At 41.2% G+C, this 15,058-nt stretch overlaps 1 protein-coding gene and 1 pseudogene across 1 annotated transcript; both read left to right on the top strand.

Annotated features, from left to right (window-relative positions):
• Window positions 1-7,215: 7,215 nt before the first annotated feature.
• LOC126795709 (scarecrow-like protein 33) lies at window positions 7,216-12,044 on the top strand (annotated as a pseudogene).
• A 129-nt stretch (window positions 12,045-12,173) lies between these two features.
• Window positions 12,174-12,650, top strand: LOC126795708 (scarecrow-like protein 14). The gene has a single exon (XM_050522483.1). It carries the CDS (start codon window positions 12,174-12,176, stop codon window positions 12,648-12,650), a length of 477 nt encoding a protein of 158 aa, XP_050378440.1.
• The last annotated feature ends 2,408 nt before the right edge of the window (window positions 12,651-15,058 follow it).

Raw genomic sequence — 15,058 nt, 5'->3', positions numbered from 1 at the left:
AGCTGCCATGAGCTGAGGTACACTGTTTTTTCGACGAGAGCTTAGCTACACTGTTAAAATGAGCAAGTGAGCAGTATCGAAGAAAATGAGTGTATGGTTTTTCTAATACTAAATGATTAAATTTTAAAGAAACGTATTCAGATTAACTTGTACTAAAGAGGTTTAAATTAACAGTTAATGGCCACAACTTCCTATTCCATAATAACTTCGTGACAGTGATTTTAATTTACAAAAAAACTCTCTAAGACAACTTATTCCAAAAAGGTCTAAATTAACAAGACTACACTACGAGATAAATCAACATCATGACAGTGACCAACTATTGCAACATTATTAACAACATAATAAGTGTATGTTGCACTAGGTAATTATTCTAGTCCTAAATTGTAAATCGAACTATAGTAAATTTGCTCATTGGAATATAATGATTACCGTGCAAGACCCTATTCTCAGTTCACTTAGTCACTCGTTTAAACTGGTAGGCTTGGATTTATCACAAAATAATTTGTCATGATTGGTGTATATATATAGTTAGACTAATTCATTGTTCTTGGAGACTCGTGGTGCTATGCAGGTCGATATATATAGCTTTGTTCTTAATTGGTTAGTGTCCTATTGATCCCTTGCACCAAAGCAGTTTTTTTTTAAATTGGCTTATGGACCCGGCATCTTGGAAGGAAGGTTCATTCTTTTAATCTGATAGTGATTTTTGTTCTACTGCTATCGTCAAGCTTGGACATGGTGCAACAAGTCATAACATATTTTGATTGTTCACCAATCGGCGTAACCCCAAATCCAGAGAGTAGTTACAGATCGAATACAGGGGTTCCTCTTTTTTTAGGCATGATCAAAACCGGAACTGCACAAGGACTCATACTCTCTCTAATGAACCCCTTTCTCGATCAATAGATCTGTAGCGAAATAGTTCTTCTCCTTTTTGGTGATTGAAAATTTGGAATAAACCAATTTCCTTTTCGTTGAATCGAAGATGCATATTTTGATAACTTTGATAATTATGTATGATAGTGTATGTGCGGGTAACTGGTTACCCGGCTAATTTTTTCAGTTCAATTATGTAACTGGATGCCCTTTTGTTCAGTTACTGTTTTGTATCTATAAAAAGGCATGCAGACATAGCATTTGATAGTCAGTCCTTTGCAAGTTTGGCACTTTCAAATAAGCTAGGGTGGTATGATAATATCTTGTTATTTTCATTTTTTATATTTATAATTCTTACTGCAGCTTGTATCTTTGTGTAATATGTAGTTGCATCTAATCGGCTTCCATATGAAATTCATTGGTGTGTTTTATTTTGTAGGAATATCGGTTTTTGCATCTTGTAAATGTGCTTCCATATGAAATTGGTGTGTTTTGCTTGGTAGGGATATTGGCTTTGAAATTTTGTTTAACTCAAAACTTGTTGTAGTCCGTTGTGAGTCGAACTCACGAACTTTCACGTACAAAAAGGATACTGGTGTTGCTGGACCAAATGGTAATGGATAAATTAATAATAGGTTTTTTTAAATAAAAAAAATTGTCTTTATTTTTAAGAAGTGAAAAAAAAATTATTATTACATAGAGTTAATGTTCGAGGGAAAGAACCAAGGACCAATAACTAGGGGTGGGCATAAAAAACGGAAATCCTGATCCCGTCCCGATCCCGTCCCGAAATTCATAGGGACGGGACGGGACGGAGGTCTAAAAACGTTCGTCCCGTCCCGATCCCGTCTCGTTTCATAATGGTGGGACGGGACGTGGGACGAATAATTTCTATCCCGCTTCGTCCCGTCCCGTCCCACCTTTAATAAAAACTTAAAAATTCTTATATATTTGTATTAAAATGAAACTAATTTATGTTCTTAATAACTCCAAAATTATTTCAACTCAAATAATAATGCTAAATTATAATATTTTGAATATAATATGCATTTTTTTGTTAAAATTTCATTATTAAATGTTACTTTGTTAATGAAAAAGTAAAAATATAGGTTTTTATTTAACTTCATAGGAAGTTGGGATTTGTCCCGTCCCGTCCCGATCCCGTCCCGTCCCAACCGGGATTAATCCCGAGTGAGATGCATTCTTAAAAACCCTCGTCCCGTCCCGATCCCGTCCCGATTCAAAAGAGTGGGACGAGACGTGGGATGAGCCCCGTCCCGTCCCATCCCGTCCCGTGCCCACCCCTACCAATAACACATTTGATATTGGAGAGTTTTTTGCTTCCATTAGAAACTCATTTAATTAGGCTTTTTATGTTTGGCCCATAGGCTTTACATGCAGTGTATTAATACGCAGATTAATTTAGATATTATTTAGATCAATTGCACCTAAATGATCTAATCTCAACATTGATCCACATATAGTAAAATCTCTATAATTTAGTAGATTCGGGACTACAAAATTTATTATTTTAATGAGATATTAATATATCGATAAATTCATAATCTATTAATATATCGATTAATTAATAACTTATTGATGCAGGATGAAATAATTGTGTATTATTGAATGATATGGGGGCCTATATATAGGCATTACAAAACCACAATCCCGTAGGATTCGGAGTCCTAATCTATTACGGAGATGTTAATCTATCTCCTAACGGAAAACCTATTAGGCTAAGACAGACACAAGGGTAGAATAGTAATTCTCCCGGAACACTCCCCCTTGTGTCGCATGCCTAGGTTGCATGGCGCACAACGTTGCCTCGGTAAAAACCTTGTCAAGCAAAACAAAAACCTCTTGGGTAAAACAAAAGCTTGATCGAAGGGAAAAATAGCACAACGCACCAAGTACTTAAGAATCTTAACATGTGATGTAGACTCCCCCTGAAGTCTACTAAATTCTACAGTTCCGATAAACGACGCATACCAATGCTCTTTACATGTTTCACAAAAGTAGATTTAGGCAAAGACTTGGTGAACAAATCCGCAACATTGGATTCTGAACTCACTTGATTGATCTGAACATTCAAGAACTTCTGTTGTTGAACGTTGTAGAAAAACTTGGGCGAAATATGCTTGGTGTTGTCTCCCTTGATGAAACCTAACTTTGTCTGCTCTATGCAAGCAGCATTATCTTCATAAATGCACGTAGGTTGATCAGTTGTAGAGACTAATCCACAAGAATCACGAATATGGCGAACAAGTGATCGTAGCCAAACACATTCTTTAACTGCTTCATGGAGAGCGATGATCTCCGCGTGAATCAAAGAAGTAGCAACAAGAGTTTGCTTCATGGATCTCCAAGATATTGCCGTATTCCTAATGGTAAACACATAACCGATTTGAGAACGAGCCTTGTGAGGGTCAGAGAGGTACCCTGCGTCGGAATATCCAACTAACAAGTTGTTTGGAGTCTTTGCATCGGGGGAAGGAGCTGCACGGGACCGGTTGCTGCTCTCGGCACCGTGCACGGTCTCCACGCCATGGTGGCGTTGCTGCGGCCTACGACGGCAAGGCCGGGGTCGGCGACGGCGGTGGTGTGGGGAGATACCGTGGCTGTGTTCTCTCTGCAATAAGGGTAGAATAATCCCATGTCAAGGGAACCTTTCAAGTACCGAAACAAATGCTTGATTCCATTCCAATGACGTAGCGTAGGCGCGGAGCTAAATCTAGCTAATAAGTTCACTGCGAAAGATATGTCTGGTCTAGTGCATTGAGCAAGATACAATAGTGCCCCAATTGCACTAAGGTATGGAACTTCAGGACGAAGAACTTCTTCATCATCCTCTTTAGGACGGAATGGATCCTTCTTGATATCTAGACTTCAGACGACCATGGGAGTCGACAATGGACTGCATAGATCCATATTGAAACATCGAAGCAACTTCTGTGTGTAATTTGACTGATGCACTAAGATGTCGTCGGCCCTATGCACAAGCTCAAGGCCGAGGCAGAATTTCGTCCTCCCTAGGTCTTTCATCTCAAATTCCGACTTCAAATAAGACACGGTCTCTTCAATCTCATCAAAAGTACAGATTATGTTCATGTCATCAATGTAGACCACAACGATGACGAATCCGGAATTTGTGTTTCGTATGAACACGCATGGGCATAGTTCATCATTCTTGTAACCCCTTCTCACCAAGTATTGATGCAACCGATTGTACCACATTCTTCCAGATTGCTTTAACCCGTACAATGAACGACGTAATCTGACTGCATGAGCACTCCGTGGTCTGGAGGCACTTGATGGAGGTAAAGGTAGTCCCTCTGGAGCTTTCATGTATATCTTTGTGTCAAGATCCCCATAGAGATAAGCTGTGACCACATCCATAAGCTGCATGTTTAGTCTTTCGGACACTACCAGACTAATAAGGTAACGGAAGGTAATGATGTCCATAACAGGAGAATAAGTCTCTTCATAGTCAATGCCAGGTGGTTGTGAGAATCCTTGCGCCACGAGTCTTGCCTTATAACGCACGATCTCGTTCATCTCATTACGCTTACGAACGAAGACCCATTTATCTCCAACAGGTTTGACATCTCTTAGAGTCAATTCAACCTTTCTGAAGACTTCTCTCTTCGCTAATGAGTCAAGTTCTGCCTGGATTGCTTCCTTCCACTTCGGCCAATCTGTTATGCGTTCACATTCAGCTACAGAGCGAGGTTCAACGTCGTCTTCAGATATGATCTCGTGTGCGACGGAATAAGCGAAAACGTCATCAATGCATGTAGTGGCTCGGTTTCGGACCGACTGCTCACTTGTGTAGTTCACTGAGATTTCGTTGTTCTCTGGCATCAAACAAGGTTCCATAGCATCCCACATAACACTTGAGTTGATTCATGGACATAGCTGTAATCAGAGACAACTTCATACGATGGTGATTCATCGTTGATGACGCGATGTGCCTTAGTCGTTTGCTTCTTTCTAGGTTTTAAATCCCTAGAGTTTATCGGACTCCCCCTTTTCCTATGAGGAGCCGAGGCCAAAGCTGCTCCATACCGGGCCATCTCGGCATCGTCGCCACAAGGGGCGTCGGCAACACCTCGGCGTACGGTGGTGCCGCCGCCGGCCTCCGTCCCACTGTCAGGGGCGGTGCAAACGTTGCTAGGTCCAGGAGCTTGTCTTCCACGCCCGTATTTCGGGACATCCAACCGTGCCGGTACATTTGCAGCGGGTATGTTTGATCTCGTCACTTTAGCAATATCTACAAAGCCGTCGGGCATCGAATCCGCGACATTCTAGAGGTTGATAATGTGTTGAACTTCTAATTCGCTTTGAGCAGTGCGGGGATCATAATGAAACATAGTGGGGACATACCACATCAATTCCTGACATTCATTTGGAATGATAACATTCCCTTCTCCCCCTAACGACGGGAAGCATGTCTCATCAAAGTGACAATCTGCAAATCTTGCAGTAAAGAGATCTCCGGTGGTTGGTTCTAAGTAGCGGACAATCGTTGGGGAATTATAGCCAACATAGATACCTAAATCGTCTCTGAGGACCCATCTTAGTACGCAGCGGAGACGTAATAGGCACATAAACGGCGCAACCAAAGATGCGTAAGTGTGAAATATTGGGTTCGTAACCAGTTACCATCTGCTACGCACTAAACGCTTGGTTAGCCGCGGGTCGGAAATGAATAAGTGTCGCTGCATGCAACACTGCATATCCCCATGTAGAGACCGGCAGGTTAGTACCCATAACCATTGCCCGAGAAACAAGCTAAATACGCTTGATGGTAGCCTCTGCTAAACCATTTTGTGAATGAACATGAGGAACGGGATGTTCAACTTCAATCCCAATAGACATGCAGTAATCATCAAAATTTTTGGAGGTGAATTCTCCAGCATTATCCAAACGAATGGATTTGATAAGATAGTCGGGGTGGTGAGCCCGAAGTTTGATGATCTCAGCTAATAACTTAGCAAATGCAGTATTCCTTGTGGATAGCAAAGCGACGTTTGACCAACGCGTCGATGCATCAACCAATACCATAAAATATCGAAAAGGTACGCATTCTGGTTGAATAGGTCCACAAATGTCACCTTGGATATGTTGTAAGAATGGAATGTTCTCGGTCGAAGCCTTAGCAAAAGAAAAACTTCCTTGAAATTTAGCAAGAGAACAAGCTTTGCAAAACGAGCGATGGGCATCAGAAATTGCCATGGAGGCATTTGAAAGCACGGGAGGCATCACAAGCTCCTGTGAAGGAGGGGATGCCGCAACTGACGGCATGAAAGCCATGGAGCTGCCGAGAGAGGCATGCTCGGCCACACCATGCGATGCACAGGTAGGCACGGCCTCACCGTGTGGAGCACGGGTGAGGTTATTCTCCAATCGCTTCCGGGACTTGAAAAATGGATAACCATGTGAATTCTTAAGAATTCTAATCATCATATCACATCCAGGGTGCCCGAGACGGGCATGCCAAAGCATATAAGAGTCCGAATCACAAAAGTTGCGTTCAACCGCATATGATTCAAAGATTCGAATGGAAGTAAGATACAAACCATTCCCGAGACTCTTCATCTTCTCTAAGATGCGGCGCTTGCCTGCTTTCTCAGAGGTAACACAAAGATATTCCTCTCCATTCTCAACATAAGTATCGAGGTGAAAACCATTGGCACGTATGTCCTTAAAACTTAGCAAGGTGCGGGGAGACTTTGGCGCATAAAGAGCGTCTACGACATTGAGAGTCGTACCATTAGGCAACATGAAAGAAGCAGTGCCTCTTCCTTGAATGATGGATTTCGAGCCAATCATTGTAGTCATCGAAGAAGTCGAAAACACAAGATCCGTGAACAACTGCCTGTGCCGTAGGACAGTGTAGGTGGTTCCGCAATCAGCTAGACATTCGATTTCACCGCGGGATATCTACAAAATGACAATTAAGAGAGTCAACGACACGGGAACAATTCTATACAATACGCCGTAGGATATTGTAAGAAAGGGAATCGGAACAAAGCGCAATCCCATCGAATGTATCACATAGCAATAGTACTACATTCTTCAACTAAAGAGTTGGAAATCATGGTATTGAAGCAGTGAAATACCAAACAGTAAACTAGGGTGGTAGAAACCATCCAAAAATGGTGTGGAAACACACACAAAGAGTGCCGGTGAGTGCATATAACGGACTTGGAGAAAACCGGAAAAAACAAACCAGAAAACCATGTCAAAAGAACTCGAAACCGGGTGAATTTTGGACGAGGAAAACATGGCAGCAGGGACTGCTGAAATATGCCGGAAAAAGGACGAGAAACGATGAAAAAATCGTCGGAAAAACTCGCCGGAAACCGCGGCACCGATTGCCAGAAAACCGGCCGGTGGCGGCCGGAACTAGCCGGTATGGGGACCGGGACTTCAGGTCCGATAGGAGACGCCGGCATGAACGAGGTGGCGGTGCCAAAAACGCCGGGATTTGGCCGGAAAGTGGCGAATACGCCGGCAAAACGTGCCGAAAACGCTGAATAGTAGCCGGGTCCGGCCAAGGGCAAAACGACATCGTTTTTTGACGTTCCGAGTTTCGTGTTCTAAATTTTAAGTTCCAAATTCACAATGTAGTACTATTGGGGTCCCATGTAACCCAAAAGCGTCCAATTTAAAAACTACGTGAGTTGCACACGTTGATCATCATGCTAAGTGTTAGGTAAATAAAATTCTCAAAGAGATCGTCTTGTAAGCAAGAAAATGAGAAATTTTATTGAATGCCAATCTTTAATACATCACACATGAACTTCTAATTCCAAAATGAAAAGACTATTACAAAGTCAATGAAAATAACAATGGCGGTCGGCCATAACAATACTTGAAATCATAAAGCTAAAGAAGCTAAAACGACTAATCAAAGTTGGGAGTATCCATGGTAGCGGCCGGAGGCCTACCCTTAGAAGCAAGGGCCTCAGACTTCATGGAGATATGGTGAGTCTCGATCTCAGGGTCCTCATCCACATGATTCGATTCGGGTTGTAGAAACTTCTTGTAGGCGGAGTAAGTCTTGAACATCTCCTTGCTAGCGCGACAATCGCGATTAAAGTGCTTGAAGGAGCCACATTTGAAGCATGGAGACTTGCCATTACTGGAAGTGGAGGCATGAGGAGGTGCACGGCCTCCTTGAGATTTAGGACGGGGACGGCCTACCCCGGAGGGTGCGGCGCCGCCACCATCACGGGTCCAAGTATTGGACCTAGGCCGAGATCGGCCTTGTTGCCTCCCACTACGAGAGTTGTTATTTTGGTGCTGGTATGGAGCGTTCCTTGATTGATTCTTTTGCTTAGGAGCTTTCCCATAGTTAGACTGTGGCGTAGAAATCTTTTTAGTGCCAATAGGTCTGTTGTTGTTATTGAGGAGGATCTCAAAATGTCTCTCCTTCTTAGCCAAGAGCGCCATTAAGTCGGCGAAAGACCGGATCTTCCCTTCGTCTACATGAGTGTGGTACGTATGAGCTTGAACCTCATAGTTGATTGGAAACATATCCAATGTCTTATTGAGAAGATCTAGGTCGGTCTTGATAACACCAACGGTGCCAAGATCGAATTGCAAGCATAGCATATCCTGATTGAAATCATCCACTCTCTTATAGTCCAATAGACGGATGTTATCCCATCTAACGGTCAATTCAGGAAGAAGCTTATCATGAACATTGTTGTACCGCAGGCGTAGTTTGTCCCATAATTCTTTAGGATCTTTTACGTTCAAGTATTGCCTCTTGAGAGTTGCATAGATGTGACGTCTCATGAAGATGAGAGTCTGAGTCTTAGCCATGGGTGGGAAATCAGCAGGAGGGTCGGCAAACATGCCTTCGATCCCTCGGCTCTCGAAAGCGAGCTCCATGTCGGAAACCCAGCGGTGGTATTCCTTTCCTTCTAGATCAAGAAGGCCAAATTCCTGTCGAGATGGCGATGACATCTATAAAAACGAATACATAATCGATTAGATTCAAGTATAATAGGAATTAGAAGGGGTGACGTATATGGTCACAAAAAAAATCGATGCAAACGGCGATACTTATGATCGCACCCAAAACAGCGGTGCACTCAAGCGACCACACGAAAATCGATTAACTTCCCTTTTAAAACAATCGTGACTCCCCCAGGACCGTCACACAGAAAACATCGACCAAGAGGGGAAACCCATCCCTCTATAGTCTCATCGGTGTTATAAGAAAGGCCGGAATTAAGACAAGAAGAAGGCTAATAGCGCCCGATATAATATATCTATACGTTCAAAAGCGGGAACGTTTATGAAAAATTTACCTTTGAATGTTTGTAGTATATAGGAGTAGCTTCTCTTGAGCGAAGTTCTTGCTTGTGAATTTCGCGTTGCTTGCTTGAATATGCGGGAGGAGCAATTTTGAATATTTTGATGCGAGGACTTGCGGGGCAAAAAGATGTTTTTGCGGAGCGAATGCGGAGGAGACCCTGCGGGGCTGCAGGAGCTGCGGGGAGGGCTGTGTGTGGGGCTGCAGGGCTGCGGGGGTGCGTGCATGGGTGGCGATGCGGCAGCTGCAGGGGCGGCGAGCAGGATGTGCCGGAGGCCGGAATCGACGGCGGCTGGCGGAGGAGAAGAGAAAAAAAAATTAGGGCTCTAAAAGTTTAGGGTTTTAGGGCAAAGTGTGTGATAACGTATGCAAGATGAAATAATTGTGTATTATTGAATAATATGGGGGCCTATATATAAGCATTACAAAACCACAATCCCGTAGGGTTCGTAGTCCTAATCTATTATGGAGATGCTAATCTATCTCCTAACGGGAAACCTATTAGACTAAGACACACACAATGGTATAATAGTAATTCTCCCGGAACACTTATTAATTTATCAAGGTATAATAAATATTTTATTTCACTTTATCAAAAAAACAGTTTTACTTCGTTCATGCACCACATTATTTAATTTATCACGGATAACGTTATTTAAAATATTATGTTGTTCGATGTATTATATTATATTTTTTTAATAATAATTAATGAAATCCTTCAAAATGTCAAATTTATTATATAAATTATATCATTATTAATTTATATATTCGATGAGATCTATATGAATTCTCAAATTTAGCGAATTATTAAATTAGCACGTTACCCCCGAGTCGGGATCGGCAAAAGTGTTATTATAGCGAAGTTATTAATTAATCGGGTATTAATTTAACGAGTATCTACTGTACATGTACTACTTTTTTTTATCGAAATACTTGAATTCATTGAACTATAAGAAGGATTACAGAATACAGACCAAAAGCATAGCATCTTCCCAGAAAAGGAAAGAGGAAACAACAACACTATTCTGGGGAGGCGGCGCTGCCGCATCAAACAGAAATATGCACATACATGTACTACTTGAATAGCAAGTATGAACCAACTTTTGACATGGTCTTAGTTACTCCAAACTCCAAACCAACTAACGTGTGCGTTTAGTAGTAAACCCCTGATTTTTTGTCAATAAAAAGCACCTTGACTAGTACATTTCATTCCAAGTTTATCAATTTCATCAGTCACATCTTGATTTCTACTTAACAGTGGCCTTCCGTTTTGGCCTTGGTGTTGTTTAGGGGGAAGGTGGAGGCTGCCACCCTTGTAATTTAAGATTTGATGCCTTCTAAGAAACAGGGGTCTTGAATCTTGATGAGTTGATTACTGGGAAGGCATACATCCAGTAAGTGTCTCTGATCATTACTCTCCATTTTCTTCTCGACAGATTTTCTGTTCCCATGCATGGAATCTTTCCTATTTGATCGGGGCTCAATTTCAAGAAATTGTTCTTCAGATGATGGTAATCATGAACTCATCAACCCCCTTTTCATTCCAACCAACTTAGACCTCCCTAGTGATCGTTGTACATCTTGGAACCCGGCCTCAGACGAGTATGCTGGTGACAATTATGACTGCAACAATCCTGTTCTCAGGTATGTAAGTGATATTCTTCTTGAAGAGGACATTGAGGATAAGCCCTGTATATTGCACGACTGTTTGGCCCTCCAAGCTGCTGAGAAATCTTTCCATGATGTCCTTAATCAAAAGGATTCTAAAGTACTAGACCAAAGCTGTCAGAACCCGGATGATTACAAAGAGAGTTTTTGCAGCAGTGTACGTGATGTTATATATCGCAAGACATATGGGGTTGCTGATGTTCAGGATTCTATTGTTGAGTGTCAGCCGGATACCTCTTTAAAGAGAGGTTGTCCAGGCCACTCTGTAATCCTCAAGGCGGAGAGGTTCCAACCAATGCCCCACGGTCCTCAAACACATATTGGATCGACTTCGGTGTATGAGCAACAAAGTGACGGGTACAACTCAGGAAATGGATTAGAGGCAAAGAAAGATCGTCAAAGACGGGGTGACCATTGTCTAGAAGAATGGAGAAGCAACAAGCAATCAGTTCAATCAGTTGCATATTCTGCTGACGACTCTGAGCAGCAAGAATTGTTTGATGAGACAATGCTCTTTCACAATTTGAATTTGAAATCCACCGATTCTAGTTCTCATCATGAGTCTTCTAATGAGGGAAGCAGACACTCAAAAGGATCTAAGCTGATGCGTCCAAAGAGACACAGTAAAGAGGAGAAAGTAATAGATTTGCGCACAATGTTAATTCAATGCGCGCATGCTGTTGCAAGTTATGACCAACGAAATGCTAGTGAACTATTGAAGCAGATTAGGCAGCACTCGTCTCCCTATGGTGATGCAACCCAGAGACTAGCTCATTATTTTGCCGATGGCCTCCAGGTACGCTTGGCTGGTACTAAAGTCCCGCCGCATTCTTTTATTGTAGGTCCTCATATATCATCTATTGAAATATTGAAACATCTTCATACTTATATCACTGCAACTCCTATGAGAACCCTTCCACAGTTCTTTGCCAATATGACAATTATGAAACTAGCAGAAAAAGCAACAAGTCTTCACATTATTGATTTTGGTATTTCTTATGGTTTCCAATGGCCCTCTCTTATCCAATGGCTTTCAGAGAGACATGGTGGACCACCTAAGCTTCGTATCACAGCGATTGAGTTTCTACAACCAGGTTTTAGACCCACAGAGAGGGTTGAGGAAACTGGTCGTCACTTAACAAAGTTTTCTGCAAGATTTGGTGTCCCATTTGAGTTTCATGCTATTTCTCAGAGATGGGAAACTATAGACTTTGATGATCTAAAAATAAACAGAAATAAGCTGATTGTCGTGAACTCTTTGCACCGGTTAAGGCACGTTCCTGAGCTGACAACGATGGGAAACAGTCCAAGAGATGCTGTCCTAAAGTTGATTAGGAAAATCAATCCAGAAATATTCATCCATGGGATTGTCAGTGGGGCGCACAATTCATCATTCTTTCTCACACGTTTCAAACAAGCTATCTCTTACTACAATACATGGTTTGATATCGCTGAAGCCACATTGTCTTGTGAGGATGAAGAAAGACATTTTTCCGAAAAAATAGGAGCTGGTAGAGAAATAATGAATTTAGTGGCCTGTGAGGGGCTAGAAATTGTTGAAAGGCCTGAAACATATCAAAAGTGGCATGCAAGGAATGTGAGAGCTGGATTCAAGCAGCTGCCATTAGACCAAGTGCTTTTGGAAAAGGTGAAGACTGTGTCAAAATTGATAGGCTATCACAATGATTTTAGTATTCACGAAGATGAAAAGTGGATGCTGCAGGGATGGAGAGGGAGAGTCCTCCTAGCCCTTTCCTTCTGGAAAGGCTAGTAGGATTTTCACAATCTCTTGTTTTTCATTGTTTTGTGTGATTCTCAAATCTTTCTTGTAATTAATCTTTCCCATAGGAAATGCTCTTGTATGCTACTGTTTCACGGTATAATGCATAACTTAACTTTTAAATTATTCCTCTGTCATATGCAGCTAGAATTATACTGAGCTTGCTATCAGGCTATCAGTTTATGGAAAACACACTCTTTAATTTGTTGGCAGGTGCTATGTTATCTATGATCACTGTAGTTGATAGGTTGTTTCTGTTTTGTTGCACTATGCCTCAGTTGTGAATTTTCTTATACAAATACACTGGCCATTTCCTCACGTGTTCACTGCAGTAGTTAGCTGTTTTTCTATCTCAATTTTGCTATCCAAACTTTCAACTTCTAATGCAACTTGGATACGTCTCGCTCTTCTTCTTTTTTCATTTTCTTTTTCAGAATAGAACTAAGGATGATTAGACATGGCAATGGAGATTCATGCTCAATATTAGTGTTGGTAAAGTTATATAAGCTGAAGCATGGGAATTATGGAAGGGAGAGTAGGGGATCATAGTAGTACAGTCAGTAAGTCTTTTAACTCTACATACAAAAACTTGAAGTTCAAAACAACAGTTCCTTACTCATACCATGCGAAACTCTGACTTGACCAGCATTGGGCGAGCCAGAGCCAGAGCCAGTGGCAGTGCCGGGGGAATATAAAGATTTTGATTCCGTACGGCGGTAGTTTGTCGGATGAATGCCACTATGAAGCTTCTTCCCCAATGGACTCGTGAATACTGTTTTCGCCGCAAGAGATGCGTGTGTAGAAAGTAAACGATGGCACACGCAATTTTTTTGCTGAACATGCACATTGGTAATTTGCGGTTTTGCATATGTAAATTCATTGCTTTGATTAACAAGTTAACAAATTACCACTTACCAAGAGATTCCAGCTGCCTTCTATTTCAGTTTATAGTTTTTTTCTACGGATTCTACCAATAACCTTTTTGACAGAGTTTGCTTCTCCAGCATAGCACATAAAATAAAAAATTAGAAAGTTAATTATGAGATGACTGCTAAAATCATGTGAGAACTACAACTCCAAGTAGTTTAAAATTATGCTATGCGATTTATCACATACATAGACGGTTGAATTGTAATGACGAGAGGACTGCAACAAGTAGGGGTGTCCTAAAATACTCGCGTGGTTTCATCACTAGTTATAACTTATAAGAAAAGGGAGGGATTTTATTTTATTTTTAGTGAAAATGGCTTTCTGATTAAGATGAATCATATTTTTTACACTCGTATCAAGTGCAAGTTTTTGCTAGTATACTAAGTTTTACCTAAGCTTCAAAAATCTATCCCAATGCCCAAACATGGACTAATCGAAACAGTGATTTTGAATTTGACCTTTAAGAGATAATCACTAGTCTTTAGTTCATTTGCAGCTTGAAGATACCTAGGAGAGAACAAGCAACACTATGCAACACAAATCAAATACAAATGTATAAGAGTATACAAGAATTTAGCCACAGTGCAAAAACCTCTTTAAGGGAAAAAGCACTGTGATTTGTAAATGAATTTAATCTCAAATCCTTTACAATCAAACTTGTCTGATTTTGTAACACAACCAGAAGATTTCACCAAGTAGCACTATATCACTGCTACTATTCTAGACACCTTAGTTCTATACCACAACTAAGACTAAGAACAACCTACTCTAACACAGTGGGATTTATTGAGCAACTCTATCACAGTTGCAACCTCTTTAGGAGAACAAGAACTCTTTGTCACAGTCTTGATCTCCACACAGGTTTACTCTTCACGTTTTTGACTGATGTTGCAATATTCTAGATTTATGTGTTCTTCACAAATCACATAAGCACACTAGATGCAAGATGAGTTTGTTCCAGACTTCTTAACACTCTCAGATGTACACAGCTTGATCTATGTCCTGCACAAAATATGAAACTCAGATTTATATACTTGAACAAAGAGAAGGAACTAGCAGCTATTAACTACAAAGGAAGCCTATGTATTTGTTGCCAAGGTTAAGGCAGAATAGCAGGGAACATGTTTCCAGAAAAGAAGAAAAGGTATTTGTAGAAGTAGAAGAACATGGAACATGTTTCCAGAAAATAAAATTCCATTATCAAACTGAACCAAACTAGGATAGTGCCTCAATTCCTTGAACCTCGAACTCCCCCACAATTATCGGCTCCCCCATAAACGATAACCACAAACAATTTTACCAAGAATGGACACAGTTAGATAAGAGACGGAAAGATCTCACATGGTTCGAGTTTTGCACAGTTCTTGAGTTGACTAGGAAAGCCAATACCTTCAATCTCCCCCATTGGCATTCATATTCAACTCATTGAAGCATAACCTGCAAAACGCAAAAGAACACAAACCAACCAG

This window comes from Argentina anserina, chromosome 5 (genome assembly GCF_933775445.1).
Source record: "Argentina anserina chromosome 5, drPotAnse1.1, whole genome shotgun sequence".
Taxonomy (NCBI): domain Eukaryota; kingdom Viridiplantae; phylum Streptophyta; class Magnoliopsida; order Rosales; family Rosaceae; genus Argentina; species Argentina anserina.
The sequence above is the reverse complement of the archived record's forward strand: the minus strand, read 5'-3'. Positions and strand labels throughout refer to the sequence as shown.

Coding starts and splice junctions, on each gene's coding strand:
- LOC126795708 (XM_050522483.1), top strand. CDS start 12,174: ATGGGAAACAGTCCAAGAGATGCTGTCCTAAAGTTGATTAGGAAAATC.